The 12906-nt window shown below is 49.7% G+C and overlaps 1 protein-coding gene across 1 annotated transcript; it reads right to left on the reverse strand.

Annotated features, from left to right (window-relative positions):
* Positions 1-6510: 6510 nt before the first annotated feature.
* LOC133360725 (complement C1q tumor necrosis factor-related protein 5-like) lies at positions 6511-12181 on the reverse strand. Its single transcript, XM_061579514.1, has 3 exons — positions 12025-12181; positions 11368-11430; positions 6511-9156 (listed from the first exon to the last, which is right to left on the reverse strand). The coding sequence occupies exons 1-3, from the start codon at positions 12179-12181 to the stop codon at positions 8741-8743; spliced, it is 636 nt and encodes a 211-aa protein (XP_061435498.1). The 3' UTR covers positions 6511-8740.
* Between the last annotated feature and the right edge of the window lie 725 nt (positions 12182-12906).

Here is a 12906-nt window from a genome sequence, read left to right on the forward strand (position 1 = left end):
GGGAGTGTCTTCACTGAGGGGAGTGTCTCATGAGGGGAGTGTCCACTGAGGGGGAGTGTCTTCACTGAGGGGGAGTGTCCTCACTGAGGGGAGTGTCCTCAGAGGGAGTGTCTTCACTGAGGGGGAGTGTCTTCACTGAGGGGATGTCTCACTGAGGGGAGTGTCGTCACTGAGGGGGAGTGTCTTCACTGAGGGGGAGTGTCTTCACTGAGGGGGAGTGTCTTCACTGAGGGGGAGTGTCTTCACTGAGGGGAGTGTCTTCACTGAGGGGAGTGTGTCTCACTGGGGGAGTGTCTTCACTGAGGGGAGTATCTTCAACTGAGGGGGAGTTCTTCACTGAGGGGAGTGTCTTCACTGAGGGGGAGTGTCTTCACTGAGGGGGAGTGTCTTCACTGAGGGGGTGTCTTCACTGAGGGGAGTGTCTTCACTGAGGGGAGTGTCTTCACTGAGGGGGAGTGTCGTCACTGAGGGAGTGTCTTCACTGAGGGGGAGTGTCTTCACTGAGGGGAGTGTCTTCACTGAGGGGAGTGTCTTCACTGAGGGGAGTGTGCTTCACTGAGGGGGAGTGTCGTCACTGAGGGGGAGTGTCGTCACTGAGGGCGTGTCGTCACTGAGGGGAGTGTCGTCACTGAGGGGAGTGTCTTCACTGAGGGGGCGTGTCGTCACTGAGGGGGCGTGTCGTCACTGAGGGGGAGTGTCGTCACTGAGGGGGAGTGTCGTCACTGAGGGGGGGAGGGTCGTCACTGGGGGGAGTGTCTTCACTGAGGGGGCGTGTCCTCACTAAGGGGGCGTGTCTTCACTGAGGGGGTGTGTCGTCACTGAGGGGGCGTGTCCTCACTAAGGGGGCGTGTCTTCACTGAGGGGGCGTGTCCTCACTGAGGGGGCGTGTCCTCACTGAGGGGGTGTGTCCTCACTAAGGGGGCGTGTCGTTACTGAGGGGGCGTGTCTTCACTGAGGGGCGTGTCCTCACTGAGGGGGTGTGTCGTCACTGAGGGGGCGTGTCTTCACTGAGGGGGCGTGTCTTCACTGAGGGGGCGTGTCTTCACTGAGGGGGCGTGTCCTCACTGAGGGGGCGTGTCTTCACTAAGGGGGAGTGTCCTCACTGAGGGGGCGTGTCCTCACTGAGGGGGCGTGTCCTCACTGAGGGGGCGTGTCTTCACTGAGGGGGAGTGTCCTCACTGAGGGGGGCGTGTCCTCACTGAGGGGGCGTGTCGTCACTGAGGGGGCGTGTCCTCACTGAGGGGGGCTTTTCTGACACGTCCCCCTCAGTGAGGCAAATGTGATAGCTGCCTCCCCTGGTGCTTTTTGATTGCAGTTTTATCACGAGACCAGCGAGCCTAAATATCTTTATACACATACGTGAAATAAGTTACCTTACCATGGAAGGTGAGGACATGTAATGAAGGGGTCTACAAACATTACATTGGTGACATACTGAGATAGTAACAGGCAAGCGCTTATTGCCCGTGCTCCATCCAGCTTCTGAGGGGTTGCGCAATCAGAGGGGAGGCTGATCTCGTCACTGCCTCACCTCTCGTCTCTCCCTGTATTTGAAACGGAGCTCGGCAAATTTGGCGATTTTGGCTATAAAAATTATTGGATTCATACAGAAATTATATTTATAACACAGATTAGTGTGGAAATCTTCCTATTTATTCTATTTTATTATTCTTTTTTTTACTTGAAGTAAAGCTATTTTCATTGTAGTATGACAGATGAGGCTCTGCCTCGCCTTACCGCACATGACTGTCCCCGTATAGCCTGTAACAGACTGTTGGGGCAAGCACTGTTAGCAAGCACCTATGAAGGCCGGCATGTCACATGAGGGGGTGGGTGGTCAGCACCACGCCCGGTCGCCTTTGTTTCCCCACCATCGATGATTTTACGTCCCACACCAGGTACTCATTTGAGACTGAGTCGACCTAGCCGAAGCTCAGGGCCAGTTTATATAATCGAAATCACCGATGTTGTCCATGATTCAAACTCGGGTCGCCGAGTTCGCAGTGTGGCGTAGCGCTAACTACTACACTACCGCTCCCCCACACACTCAATCCGCCTTTGATTGAAGGGAATGCGAGCCCACAGTTGCCTGGGGCTTCAAGTTTCCCACACCTCCTCGCTATGCTCCCATACCCTCTACATTATTTTCTTCAGAAGAAAATGCACTCTCTGTTGTTTGGCAGTCTTCTTTCCCGAGTAGAGGACTTTCCACCCCTCATAGTGGCTGGAGCCAGTCCACTTGACCTCCTAAATGCTGCAGAGATCCAGCTGGTACCAGTCCAGCTCCTGACCGAGGAGTGGCAGCCTCTCCTCCGCAGTGAGCATTCGAACATTCCGCGTGGCCACTCGCAATGTCTTCTTGCTGTTTCTGGAGGAACCCTAATTGTAATGATTCAGTCCCCTGGCTCCACCAAATAGGGTTTATCCAGGAGACGTCATAGATGCCTGTCCCCCGGGGCCTCCGGCACAAGTTTAGTTAGATTTTTTACATGTGTAATAAACGACTCTGTCAGGCTCTCTTGGTCTCCGTTGTCGTTTATTTAGGTTCCTCGTATCGCACCCTGCTGGTCCTCGGCCGGACCCGCGCCGCCTCCGCCCCGCGCCCCGCGCACGCTCCGTGTGGCCCGCACTCGCTGGTGGCCGCTCCGCTCTCTCCGTGTGCCCCGCACACGCCGCCAGCCACACCGCTCGCTCCGTGTGCCCTGCACACCCCGCTAGTCACTCACTAGCCACGTGTGCCCCGCTCACTCTGCTAGCCCCGCTCACTCTGCTAGCCCCTCACACACCGCTAGCCCTGTCTACCCCACGCACACCGCTGGCCGACGGTGTGCGTCGGTCTTCGACCACGTGGCAGATGGCGCCGCTCCTCCCGCACTGCCCAGCGTGGCTTCCCCTATTCTCACTCCGTTACGACTCCTCGATCTCTTCCGGCTCTCTCCCTATATCCTTCCCATCACGTGACCCTGACTCCTCCTTCCCGTACTGCCCCCGTCTCCACCCCCCGTTCACCTCGTTTCCCATTGGAGCCGAGGTGAGCAGTGGCTCCTCCCACACGCTCCGCCGACCAGGCTCCGCCCCCCAATGCTCCGGGCCGTGTGATTGGCGCGGAGGCCAGCAACCACCCCGTTTATGCTCGCATTACACATGTATATTAGTGGTATTTGTATTGAAGGTGGAGGGTTTACCAGACCCTCACACACATCCAGAGCCCTGGTTTTGCCACTGTGGTGGCTATAACCAGCATGAATGGGTATTTGCCGATTTTGAAATTGACCTTTCCTGGATGGTATTGCTCACATCCACCATAGCATTACCATCCGGCCCTAGTGAGGAGATAGGTGGTTGTTTTTTCTGGACACATGAACACGCACACACACACGTACAGACACATGGACACGGAAACATGCACATGTGAACAAAGAAACACATACAGATACATACACATGAACATATCATATAGATAGACACACAACACATGAACATGCACATGTATATTAACATCTATATATATAAAATCGTGAATCTGTCTGTCTGTCTGTCTGTGTGTGTGTGTGTGTCGCCGGACCATACGCACTTTCATTGGACGGCTGTTGCCCCTGGCAACGGGTAGCGACGCCTTCGCCGCTTTCATTGGACGGCGGTTGCCCCTGGCAACGGGTAGCGACGCCTTCGCCGCGGGCTGCAGTTTCATTGGACGGCGGTTGCCCCTGCCAACGGGTAGCCACGCCTTCGCCGCTTTCATTGGACGGCGGTTGCCCCTGCCAACGGGTAGCGACGCCTTCGGCGCGGGGTGGACGCCATTTTGAATTACCCTTAAAAATAGGCGCACGCATTAACACGCGACTCTGACGTAAATTCATCACAGTTTCACGTCCTCTTCACTTCCCTCCCACCCCAATGTGTTCAATTACTATTATAGGTTCCGTAGATAATAAAATAATAGCGATTACACAGTATTATTGTAGCGCGGGGGGGGGGGAACGGCACCCGTACCCTGCCTCTGCCGGGTGGGCAATTTTGGCGAGGCCGGAGCCTCTGCACGCTACTAGGCCTCGATACCCACCACGCGACTCTGAGGTAAATTCATCAAAGTTTCACGTACTCTTCACTCCCCCCCCACCACAATGTGTGCAATTAATATTACTTTTAAACCCAACGCGCCAAGAATCTATTCTTTAAATGTTGACTGTACAAATAGCCATTAAGCTGGGTGAGCGTACTGCCAGTCTATAATGTTGTCTGTAGCCTGCTTATTAAATTGGGTGAGTGTACTGCCAGTCTATAATGTTGACTGTTGCCTGCTTATTAAGCTCGGTGAGCGTACTGCCACTCTATCATGTAGACTCTAGCCTGCTTATGAAGCTGAGTGGGTGTACTGGCAGTCTATAATGTAGACTGTAGCCTGGTTATTATAATCGATTATTTCAATGTTCTTTGTACAAATAGTCATTAAGCTGGTTGAGCGTACTGGCCGTCTATAATGTAGACTGTAGCCTGCTTATTCAGCTGGGTGGGTGTACTGCCAGTCTATCATGTAGACTGTAGCCTGGTTATTAAGTAAAGTTAGTCAATTTGTAACACGTACGCTTTCGCAAACATTATTCATAAACAACGTTATTCGGTTTAGATCGCCTTATTTATTAATGTGTTGTAACCCTTATCCACCACCCGACACGCCCAATCTGCAAAAAATTGTCACGTTCATAAAAGACTAAGACTTCACTGCTTTAGCCCACCGGTGTGTTCAAGCGTAAAACCACAACAATTACCATTTCTCATGAAAAAACAACTGTATAATTATGTTTTAACCCCACGCGCCAATAATGGATTCTTTCAATGTTTATTCTACAAATAGTCATTAAGCTGGCTGAGCGTACTGGCAGTCTATAATGTAGACTGAAGCCTGCTTATTCAGCTGGGTGGGTGTACTGGCAGTCTATCATGTACACTGTAGCCTGCTTATTAAGTAAAGTTTGTCAATTTGTAACACGTGGCCTTTCGCGAGCATTAATCATAAACAACGTTATTGGCTTTAGATCGCCTTATTTATTAATGTGTTGTAACCCTCCACCACCCAACACGGCCATTCAGTAAAAAAGTGTCACGTTCAGCGGTGAGGGAGGGAGAGCGGTGAGGGAGGGAGAGCGGTGAGGGAGGGAGAGCGGTGAGGGAGGGAGAGCGGTGAGGGAGGGAGAGCGGTGAGGGAGGGAGAGCGGTGAGGGAGGGAGAGCGGTGAGGGAGGGAGAGCGGTGAGGGAGGGAGAGCGGTGAGGGAGGGAGAGCGCTGAGGGAGGGAGAGCGGTGAGGGAGGGAGAGCGGTGAGGGAGGGAGAGCGGTGAGGGAGGGAGAGCGGTGAGGGAGGGAGAGCGGTGAGGGAGGGAGAGCGGTGAGGGAGGGAGAGCGGTGAGGGGGGGAGAGCGGTGAGGGAGAGCGGTGAGGGAGGGAAAACGGTGAGGGAGGGAGAGCGGTGAGGGAGGGACAGCGGTGAGGGAGGGAGAGCGGTGAGGGAGGGAGAGCGGTGAGGGAGGGAGAGCGGTGAGGGAGGGAGAGCGGTGAGGGAGGGAGAGCGGTGAGGGAGGGAGAGCGGTGAGGGAGGGAGAGCGGTGAGGGAGGGAGAGCGGTGAGGCAGGGAGAGCGGTGAGGGAGGGAGAGCGGTGAGGGAGGGACTCAGCCTCAAAACGAGTAACTGGTGTGGCGTATTAACATCGCCACTGGGGAGACAAAGGCGCCTGGGCGTGGTGGATACAAGTCCCGGGCGAAGCCGGGTAGTACAGCTAGTTCACATATATACACATGGACACGCAGACAAAAACGCACACATGAACAGAGACACACAATGACAAACCAGTCTAAGGAGTTCACCCCCATCGGTGGCTCTGATGTCAGAAGAAAACATTCAATCCACGTGTGCTGTTGTTGAAGCTGGTAAATGAGTGAATTACCAAAACAGGATTGGAAATTTTTAGAAAGTAAGAGATTCTAGGCCGATAAAAGATAGTAACACATGGAGGTCATAAATCATTCAGAGTCAGGAGCTGCTGCTGCTGCTACTCCCCTGCATGGGGTATAAGGCAACGTTATGCGATGCATCGGAGAGAGTGGACAGGTTTCATACACACACAGATACCCATATACTCAGATACTCATAGACTCATACAGAGACCCATAAACTCACAAAGAGACCCATGAACTCATGCAGAAAGTCAAAGATTCACATTGAAGCCCATAAACTCATATAGAGACCAATATACTCACACAGAGAACCATAGATTCACACATGCAAAAACTCATACAGAGACCCATACACTCACACGATGCTCTATAGACGCATGCAGAGACTCATAGGCTCACACAAACTCAAAGACTAACATAGAAGCCCAAAAACTAACATTGAGACCCATAGACTCGGACAAAGACACGGAAATTCACGCAGAGATACATAGTTTATTGTCCTTCTCCCACACCTCCGGTTAAATATATAGTTATAGCCTACATATTGTATATACGGGTGTTAAAAAACATGCGTAGCTATTTGAGTAAAAGTGAGTCGTAACTTGCATAGCCACCCCACCAACATTGAAATAGCGAATTGGTCGTTGCGCCACCTGGGAGCGTGTTGCATGCGCTGGGACTTTGTGCAGCTGTCTTGAACTCACGATGCGAGAGAGAGAGCGCCTCTATCTGCAATGCTCCTGTGTTTAAGACCCCGTGGGCTGAACACAACATCCGGCTGTAGTGGTTCACCGGGCTGCAATGCAGACTTGGATTCTGACGCCTAAACGCTCAACTTCGGTCCTTTAACTGGACGGTGTCCTGTGCTTTATGAATGTCAATTTAACCCAAAGTAGTAGGAGGCTTTCGCCACGAATATTATTCATGATAGATGTTTTATTGGAGTAAAATGGCGTCAGTATAAATGTCGTTAACCCGACATAGCCCATTCAGTAAAGGTTTTTCACGTAAACAAAAGGTGGCCAATTAATCTTGAATTGAAGCTTTCGTGACTGCAGGAATCCATACTCTTTGGTTCTTTCGGTAAAGTCACGTAGTTAGAAATGAACTGAAATAAAAACAATCACGATCGAAACATCGTGATTTGTTTTTATTTTATTTCTAACTACGTGACTTTGCCTAAAGAACCAAAGAGCGTGGCCAATTAGTTTCCACTTCAGCACTAACCGGTTGTGTGTTGCTTGAGAAAATCTATTGCAACATTTACAATTTTTAATTACCATGACGTTTCGCTAGCAATTTACGCCAACCATCATCATCATCGGGCGACTTTGCCAGAATGTGAAGAGATATCTACCTTACTTCCGGTCTTAAATAGAGAAACGTGGCGTCATCACTGTGAGCCAATCAGAGAGCAGAGGGTGTTTATTGTAATCCTGTAACAATGGATTATGTTAATCTGGAACAGATGGCTTAATCACAGTTAATCAGTATTGTGATGCCTTTACAAGGCATACAATTGCAAGGTGTATTACTTAATAATAGGCTTCCAAGCAGCGCTAAGCCTGGAGCAGTCAGAACGGTTAAAGTTATTTGTATTTCTCTCAATGTCAATGGCTTCTCGAATTAGTCTTAGCCAAATGATAATTAGTGTTACACAACCAAAGCAACGTTATCAAAATCAATTGAATGCCCTTGTTGGCATGCTTGTTCTGCAAATTCCAACAGTTGTGTTTGCAAGTACTTAATATTTCTTCGGTGTTATTTTAGTCTCATATAAAAAACATTGTAATGTTTGTAATGTTTTTTTTAACCTATCTACGGTACTTTACCGAAAGAATTGCTGCAGTCACGAAAGTTTTAATAAATCTCAAACATATGTTTCGTACCGTCTGTCCAACAAAGCATTTAACTACGAGAGCAATTAATCCGGTACACACCTTCTGTTGATAACTTCGGGCAGCTCCTCTTTAGTCGGGGAATCTAGTTTTTGTATGTTTCACCATCGTGGTCATCATCAGCGCGTGTGAGTTCATTGTGAGTGAGTGAGCGAGTGGAGTTTTGTCTATTCTGTGTTAAGTCGGTGAACTGCAGGGTTGTGTAGACGCGTGCTATTACTGTCGCTGAGAGTTTGAAGAGTTGATGGTACTCGGTTGTCAATGAATTATTATCCACCACAGTTGGTTCACGTTCTTGTGCATAACGAACCAAGGCATAGTTACTACATTCCAAATCTTGTTAAGATTCTCAGTATTCCAAATCGAGTTATTGTCCTTCTTTCTGTTGCCGTCAAATCACATTTAAAAAGCTGTGTTGGTGTCCTATTAAAAATATTGAGGGAATTGCAGAAAATGGATCGGAACTCCTCTCTCTCCCATGTTAGCAATGAGCAACCCTCAAAGCTATCAGCTGGAACTGGAATATTTCCTCAATCACTGCCGATGCCGGATGGGAAAATTGGTGGGGTTTCAGGACTTTCTCAGTTGGTGCAAGCGGCTATGTCTCTCTGCATTGTCTAACCGATTCATAATCGCCCAGACACCCTGGCCGGCAAGGAGAGAGGTGGCTGAGAAAAAGTGCCGGGCCTATTTTTCCTCTGGTGAGAACATCTCACATCCCAAAATTAGTTGTCATTACCACAGCTTTGGAAATATTTGCAGATTTTTGTTGAGCATTTTTCTGAGATGTTTCCCAAAAGCTTTGTGTAAACTTAAGGGGGGTGCATGCGCGTCCGTGTGAATGTGTTCCTGATCTGTCTTCCCAGACGCGCCGATGAAAAAAAAATCTATTCACTCTGAGTACAGGATATAGCCACTGAAAACGGCGTCTCTATGCACGTCGAAGAAAAAATGAATGTACGGAGCCTCCAACTCCAGCCACACCTCGTCCCCAGCTTTGAGACTCAGCACTACGCTGCCACTTATTGCGTTGTAGTTTACGCCAGTGACCTTAGAGACGACCTCCCCGTTTTTCATGATCATAATCACGAGGTGCTTTTCATGGGCATGCGCGTACAGCGTGAAATAGTAGACGCCTGGATGGGCGCAGGTGAATTTCCCCGTGCCGGGGTTGTAGTGGCCCTGCGGGTTGGTGATGATGACGTTGAACGTCACGGGGGAGCCGGCCGCCGGCGTGTAGGCGCCTGGGACTCCCGGAGTCCCCGCGCGCCCCGGTTGGCCAAGAGGGCCCAGCATTCCCGGCAGACCTAGTCGGACAACACAGTCCAAACACACGGCGTGTGCATGTGTGTGTCACCCCACGGTAGTGTAGAGGTTAGCGCTATACACCCAGCAGAGACCCGAGTTCGATTCCCGCACATGGTCAACACAAGTGACGATTATCTGAACCGGTCATGGGAATTCTTCCCTACTTCGACTATCCTCAAATGATTACCAAGTGCGATGTTTTAACAACGCCACTTGGGAGATAAAGGCGTGCCGGCCTTCATAGGTGCTCACTAACATCACTTACCACAACAGTTTTTTTTAAGGCGATACGTGGGGTCTTTGTTTTTTGTGTGTTTATCCCCACTCTCAAACGGAGACATGGGGCAATTCTGCATCAATGTTGATGACGGTGAGCCAAACCTGCACAATTGAGTCGAGTCCTGTGACAAACGTCTTTGTTTTGTAACAGGAAAACCTTACCCGACGTGGCTGTTTGGAATGCGTGTTTCAGCTCTACACGGTGTACCGAGTGAGTTCTGTTTTCCAGAATATGGGGGTCATGTTCTGGTTATACACGGTGTACCTAATGAGGTATATTTTCCATGAAAATGGAGATACATAGAGACCCATAGACTAAATTATGACCTAAACTATTTGTTATTTTTCCACTGAGCTGCTGTTTTGCTTTTTTTTCCAGAAGCGACCTGCCTGTCGACAATGAAGTGGCTGGTTTCATCACGTGAATATTTGTAGCAGCCAAATACTCAAAAGTCTAAACGTGGAGGGGAAAACGAGAGGACCCGGAGAAAAATCCACACGACCACGGGAGAACATACAACCGCCGAATATACATCAGGCATCGTCAGGGTTGGGTTCGAACCAGAGGTCGCAAACGGGTACCCGTTCCCTACCCGTACCCGTACCCTACCCGAAATGAGTGACAAACGGTTACTCACCAGTGACTCACGGCCTACCCGTACCCGGCCGCACCAGGGTCGCAAACGGGTAGCCGTACCCGTACCCGGCTGGGTACGGGTAGCCGGGTATCGGGTAGGGTACGGGTGTCGGGTACCCGATTGCGACCTCTGGTTCGAACCCACGACCTCTTGTGGACCAGACGAGGGAGTTAACATCTCATAGCAACCGCAGTGAAATAAATATATCAGTGAGCTCGGTTATTTCCTACCTCGATTATATTGAGTTGCTTGGGCACTTGTGGTGTCTTTTAACTTCACGTTTAAAATAATAAGAGAAATGATTAATTGCTCCGTAGCACATGCAGCCTGTCGGTGGCGAGATGTTAACTACCTCGCCTGGTTTACAGGAGGTCGTGTGCTCGATCGCATTCCTGACGCCAGCTGTTTATTTGGAGTTTGCATGCGTCTCTCCCCGTTGTTGTGTGGATTTTTCACCGGGTCCTCCGATTTTCTTCCCTCCACATGTAGACATGTATTTGGCTGAATAAATGTCCACGTGTTGATGAGTCCACAAGAGTTACATATTTGGTGTGGTGTTTATTTACGCGGAAAACTTATTTTTTTCTCCTGAGTTACTTTATTCGCAGCATCCCACACGGATGCTCCTCACGTTCAACACCACGTACTCATGTCGCTAACTCTTTCTTTCTTCCTCCGCTAGCCTGTTACTCCCCACTCTCCTAGCCTGTCACGGACTCTCTATCTGTACACTCTGCTAGCTTCTCACCCCGCTAGCCTATCACACTCAGACTAAAGATTTTCCGCTAGTCTTTCCACTGATAGCGTGTCTCGCCCGTGCCCCCAGCGGGGGATCAGCCATCACCTCTGGGGAGGACGAGGTGTGGAAGGCAAGGTCCCGGACTTCTTTTAAATATGTTCACTGCTTCATCTCCAACCAACTCAATCCAGTTGCTTCACACGTTCCCCTTATATCCCCCTTCTCATTAAGTGCCCTCAGATGACCCTCATTAAGATGCCGTCTCTCGCACGTGTTCTCACCCTCAGCCAAATGCGTTTGCATTTGCAGCCAGCCAATCACTGCCTCGTTTAATTGATGGCGTCTCTCTGTCTGCTGTCTCCCAGGCCACCCGCCTGCACCTGCTCGTCCTGAGCTGGCCTCACAGGTTGCAACCCCGTACATGAATGCAACTGCTGTTTGCAAACCCTGCGCGCGTTACGCCACTACGCATAGCTCAGTGAGAATTACTTGGTAATAAAATACATATATAGAATCAGCTGCTAGGAGCACACGAGTCAGTGTCACAGTCTCACCTGGGTCCCCAGTCAAGCCTCGAGCCCCGAGCTCTCCCTTGTCCCCGGGTGCTCCGGTAGCGCCTGCGACAAGAACAAAGCATGGCTCGTCCGCTCAACAAGCCACTCTCAATACACACCACTCGCCTCCACGCACTCTCCTGCCTCTCCCTCTCATCTCACTCCACTCCCCTCCACGCACTCTCCTGTCTCTCCACTCTCAGCTCACTCCACTCCCCTTCACGCACTCTCCTCTCATCTCACTCCACTCCCCTCCACGCACTCTCCTGCCTCTCCCCTCTCATCTCACTCTACTCCACATGAGACACTCTCCTACGATAATGAGCGAGTGAACGATCAAGGGCATGACATGGTGAGTGAACGTTTGAGTGAGTTAACGTTTGAATGAACTAGGGAGTGAATGAGTGAGTGAACGATTGAGTGAGTTAATAAGTGAGTAAGTGAGTGAGTGAACGAGTGAGCGAGTGAATGAGTGAGTTAGTGCGTGCACGATTGAGTGAACGAGTGAATGAATGAGTGAGTGAATGAGTGAGTGAACGATTGAATGAGTGAATGAGTGACTAGGGAGTGAACGAGTGAGTGATCGAGTGAGCGAGCGAGTGATCGCGTCCCACCACGAGCGCACCGTCGGGGGGTCTCTGGGACCCGACCCCTCACCGTCTCTGCCGTCCCTCCCGGGGGCCCCAGGGGCGCCGTGCTGCCCCGGGGCTCCGGGCTGACCGGGGATCCCGTTGATGCCCGCGCAGACGGTCTTCTCCTGCTGGGCTCCCACCACCACCACCCCCAGCAGCAGCGGCAGGGCCGAGATGGACATCTGGGGACAGCAGTGGCGAGATGTTAACTAGCTCGCCTGGTATACAGGATGGATTTAAACACGAACTATTATTTTATTAAATCCTTTATATTAAGTTCACTTGCTTGCTTGCGCTTACGACCGTGCAAATCTTTCGGTCGCTTTTTAACCCACTTCCCGTGATCCAATCGAGCTGACATTTTGCACACAGACTCCTTGTGCGTGACAATTTATTTTTGTGAATTTTTTTTCCCAAAATTTTCCACTTTTTAGGAATTTTTTTTTAAAATCCTTTATATTAAGTTCACTTGCTTGCGTGCTTACGACCGTGCAAATCTTTCGGTCGTTTTTTAACCCACTTCCCGTGATCCAATCGAGCTGACATTTTGCACACAGACTCGTTGTGCGTGACAATTTTTTTTCGTGAAAAAAATTTTCACAAATTTTCCACTTTTTAGGAAAACATTTTTTTTACTAACACAATAATATATTTTTCCAAAAACACAGAAAATTATTCAAGAAAACAACAAAAATGTACAATATAAACAATCATACAAAAACTGAAAACCTTATAATCCATATATACGACTTTCCTTGTATTTAATTTAAAATACCAATGTGATAAAAATGAAACTCTTACTCAAGAAAAACAGAAATGAATAATAAAATAAAAGCTATGCCACGCATATAAAGGATTTACGGGTTAATTTTTTTTTACCAATTAAGGTATGAATGAGTTGCTATAC

Source organism: Lethenteron reissneri, chromosome 69, assembly GCF_015708825.2.
Source record: "Lethenteron reissneri isolate LAM-NWPU_2019-01 chromosome 69, ASM1570882v1, whole genome shotgun sequence".
NCBI classification, from domain to species: Eukaryota; Metazoa; Chordata; class Hyperoartia; order Petromyzontiformes; family Petromyzontidae; genus Lethenteron; species Lethenteron reissneri.

Excerpts from the sequence above, each read along its gene's own strand:
- LOC133360725 (XM_061579514.1), bottom strand. The coding sequence starts at position 12,181 with ATGTCCATCTCGGCCCTGCCGCTGCTGCTGGGGGTGGTGGTGGTGGGA. Across the intron at positions 11,431-12,024 it reads CGGGAGGGACGGCAGAGACG|GCGCTACCGGAGCACCCGGG; the intron begins GTGAGGGGTCGG and ends TTCTTGTCGCAG. Across the intron at positions 9,157-11,367 it reads AGGCTTGACTGGGGACCCAG|GTCTGCCGGGAATGCTGGGC; the intron begins GTGAGACTGTGA and ends TTGTCCGACTAG.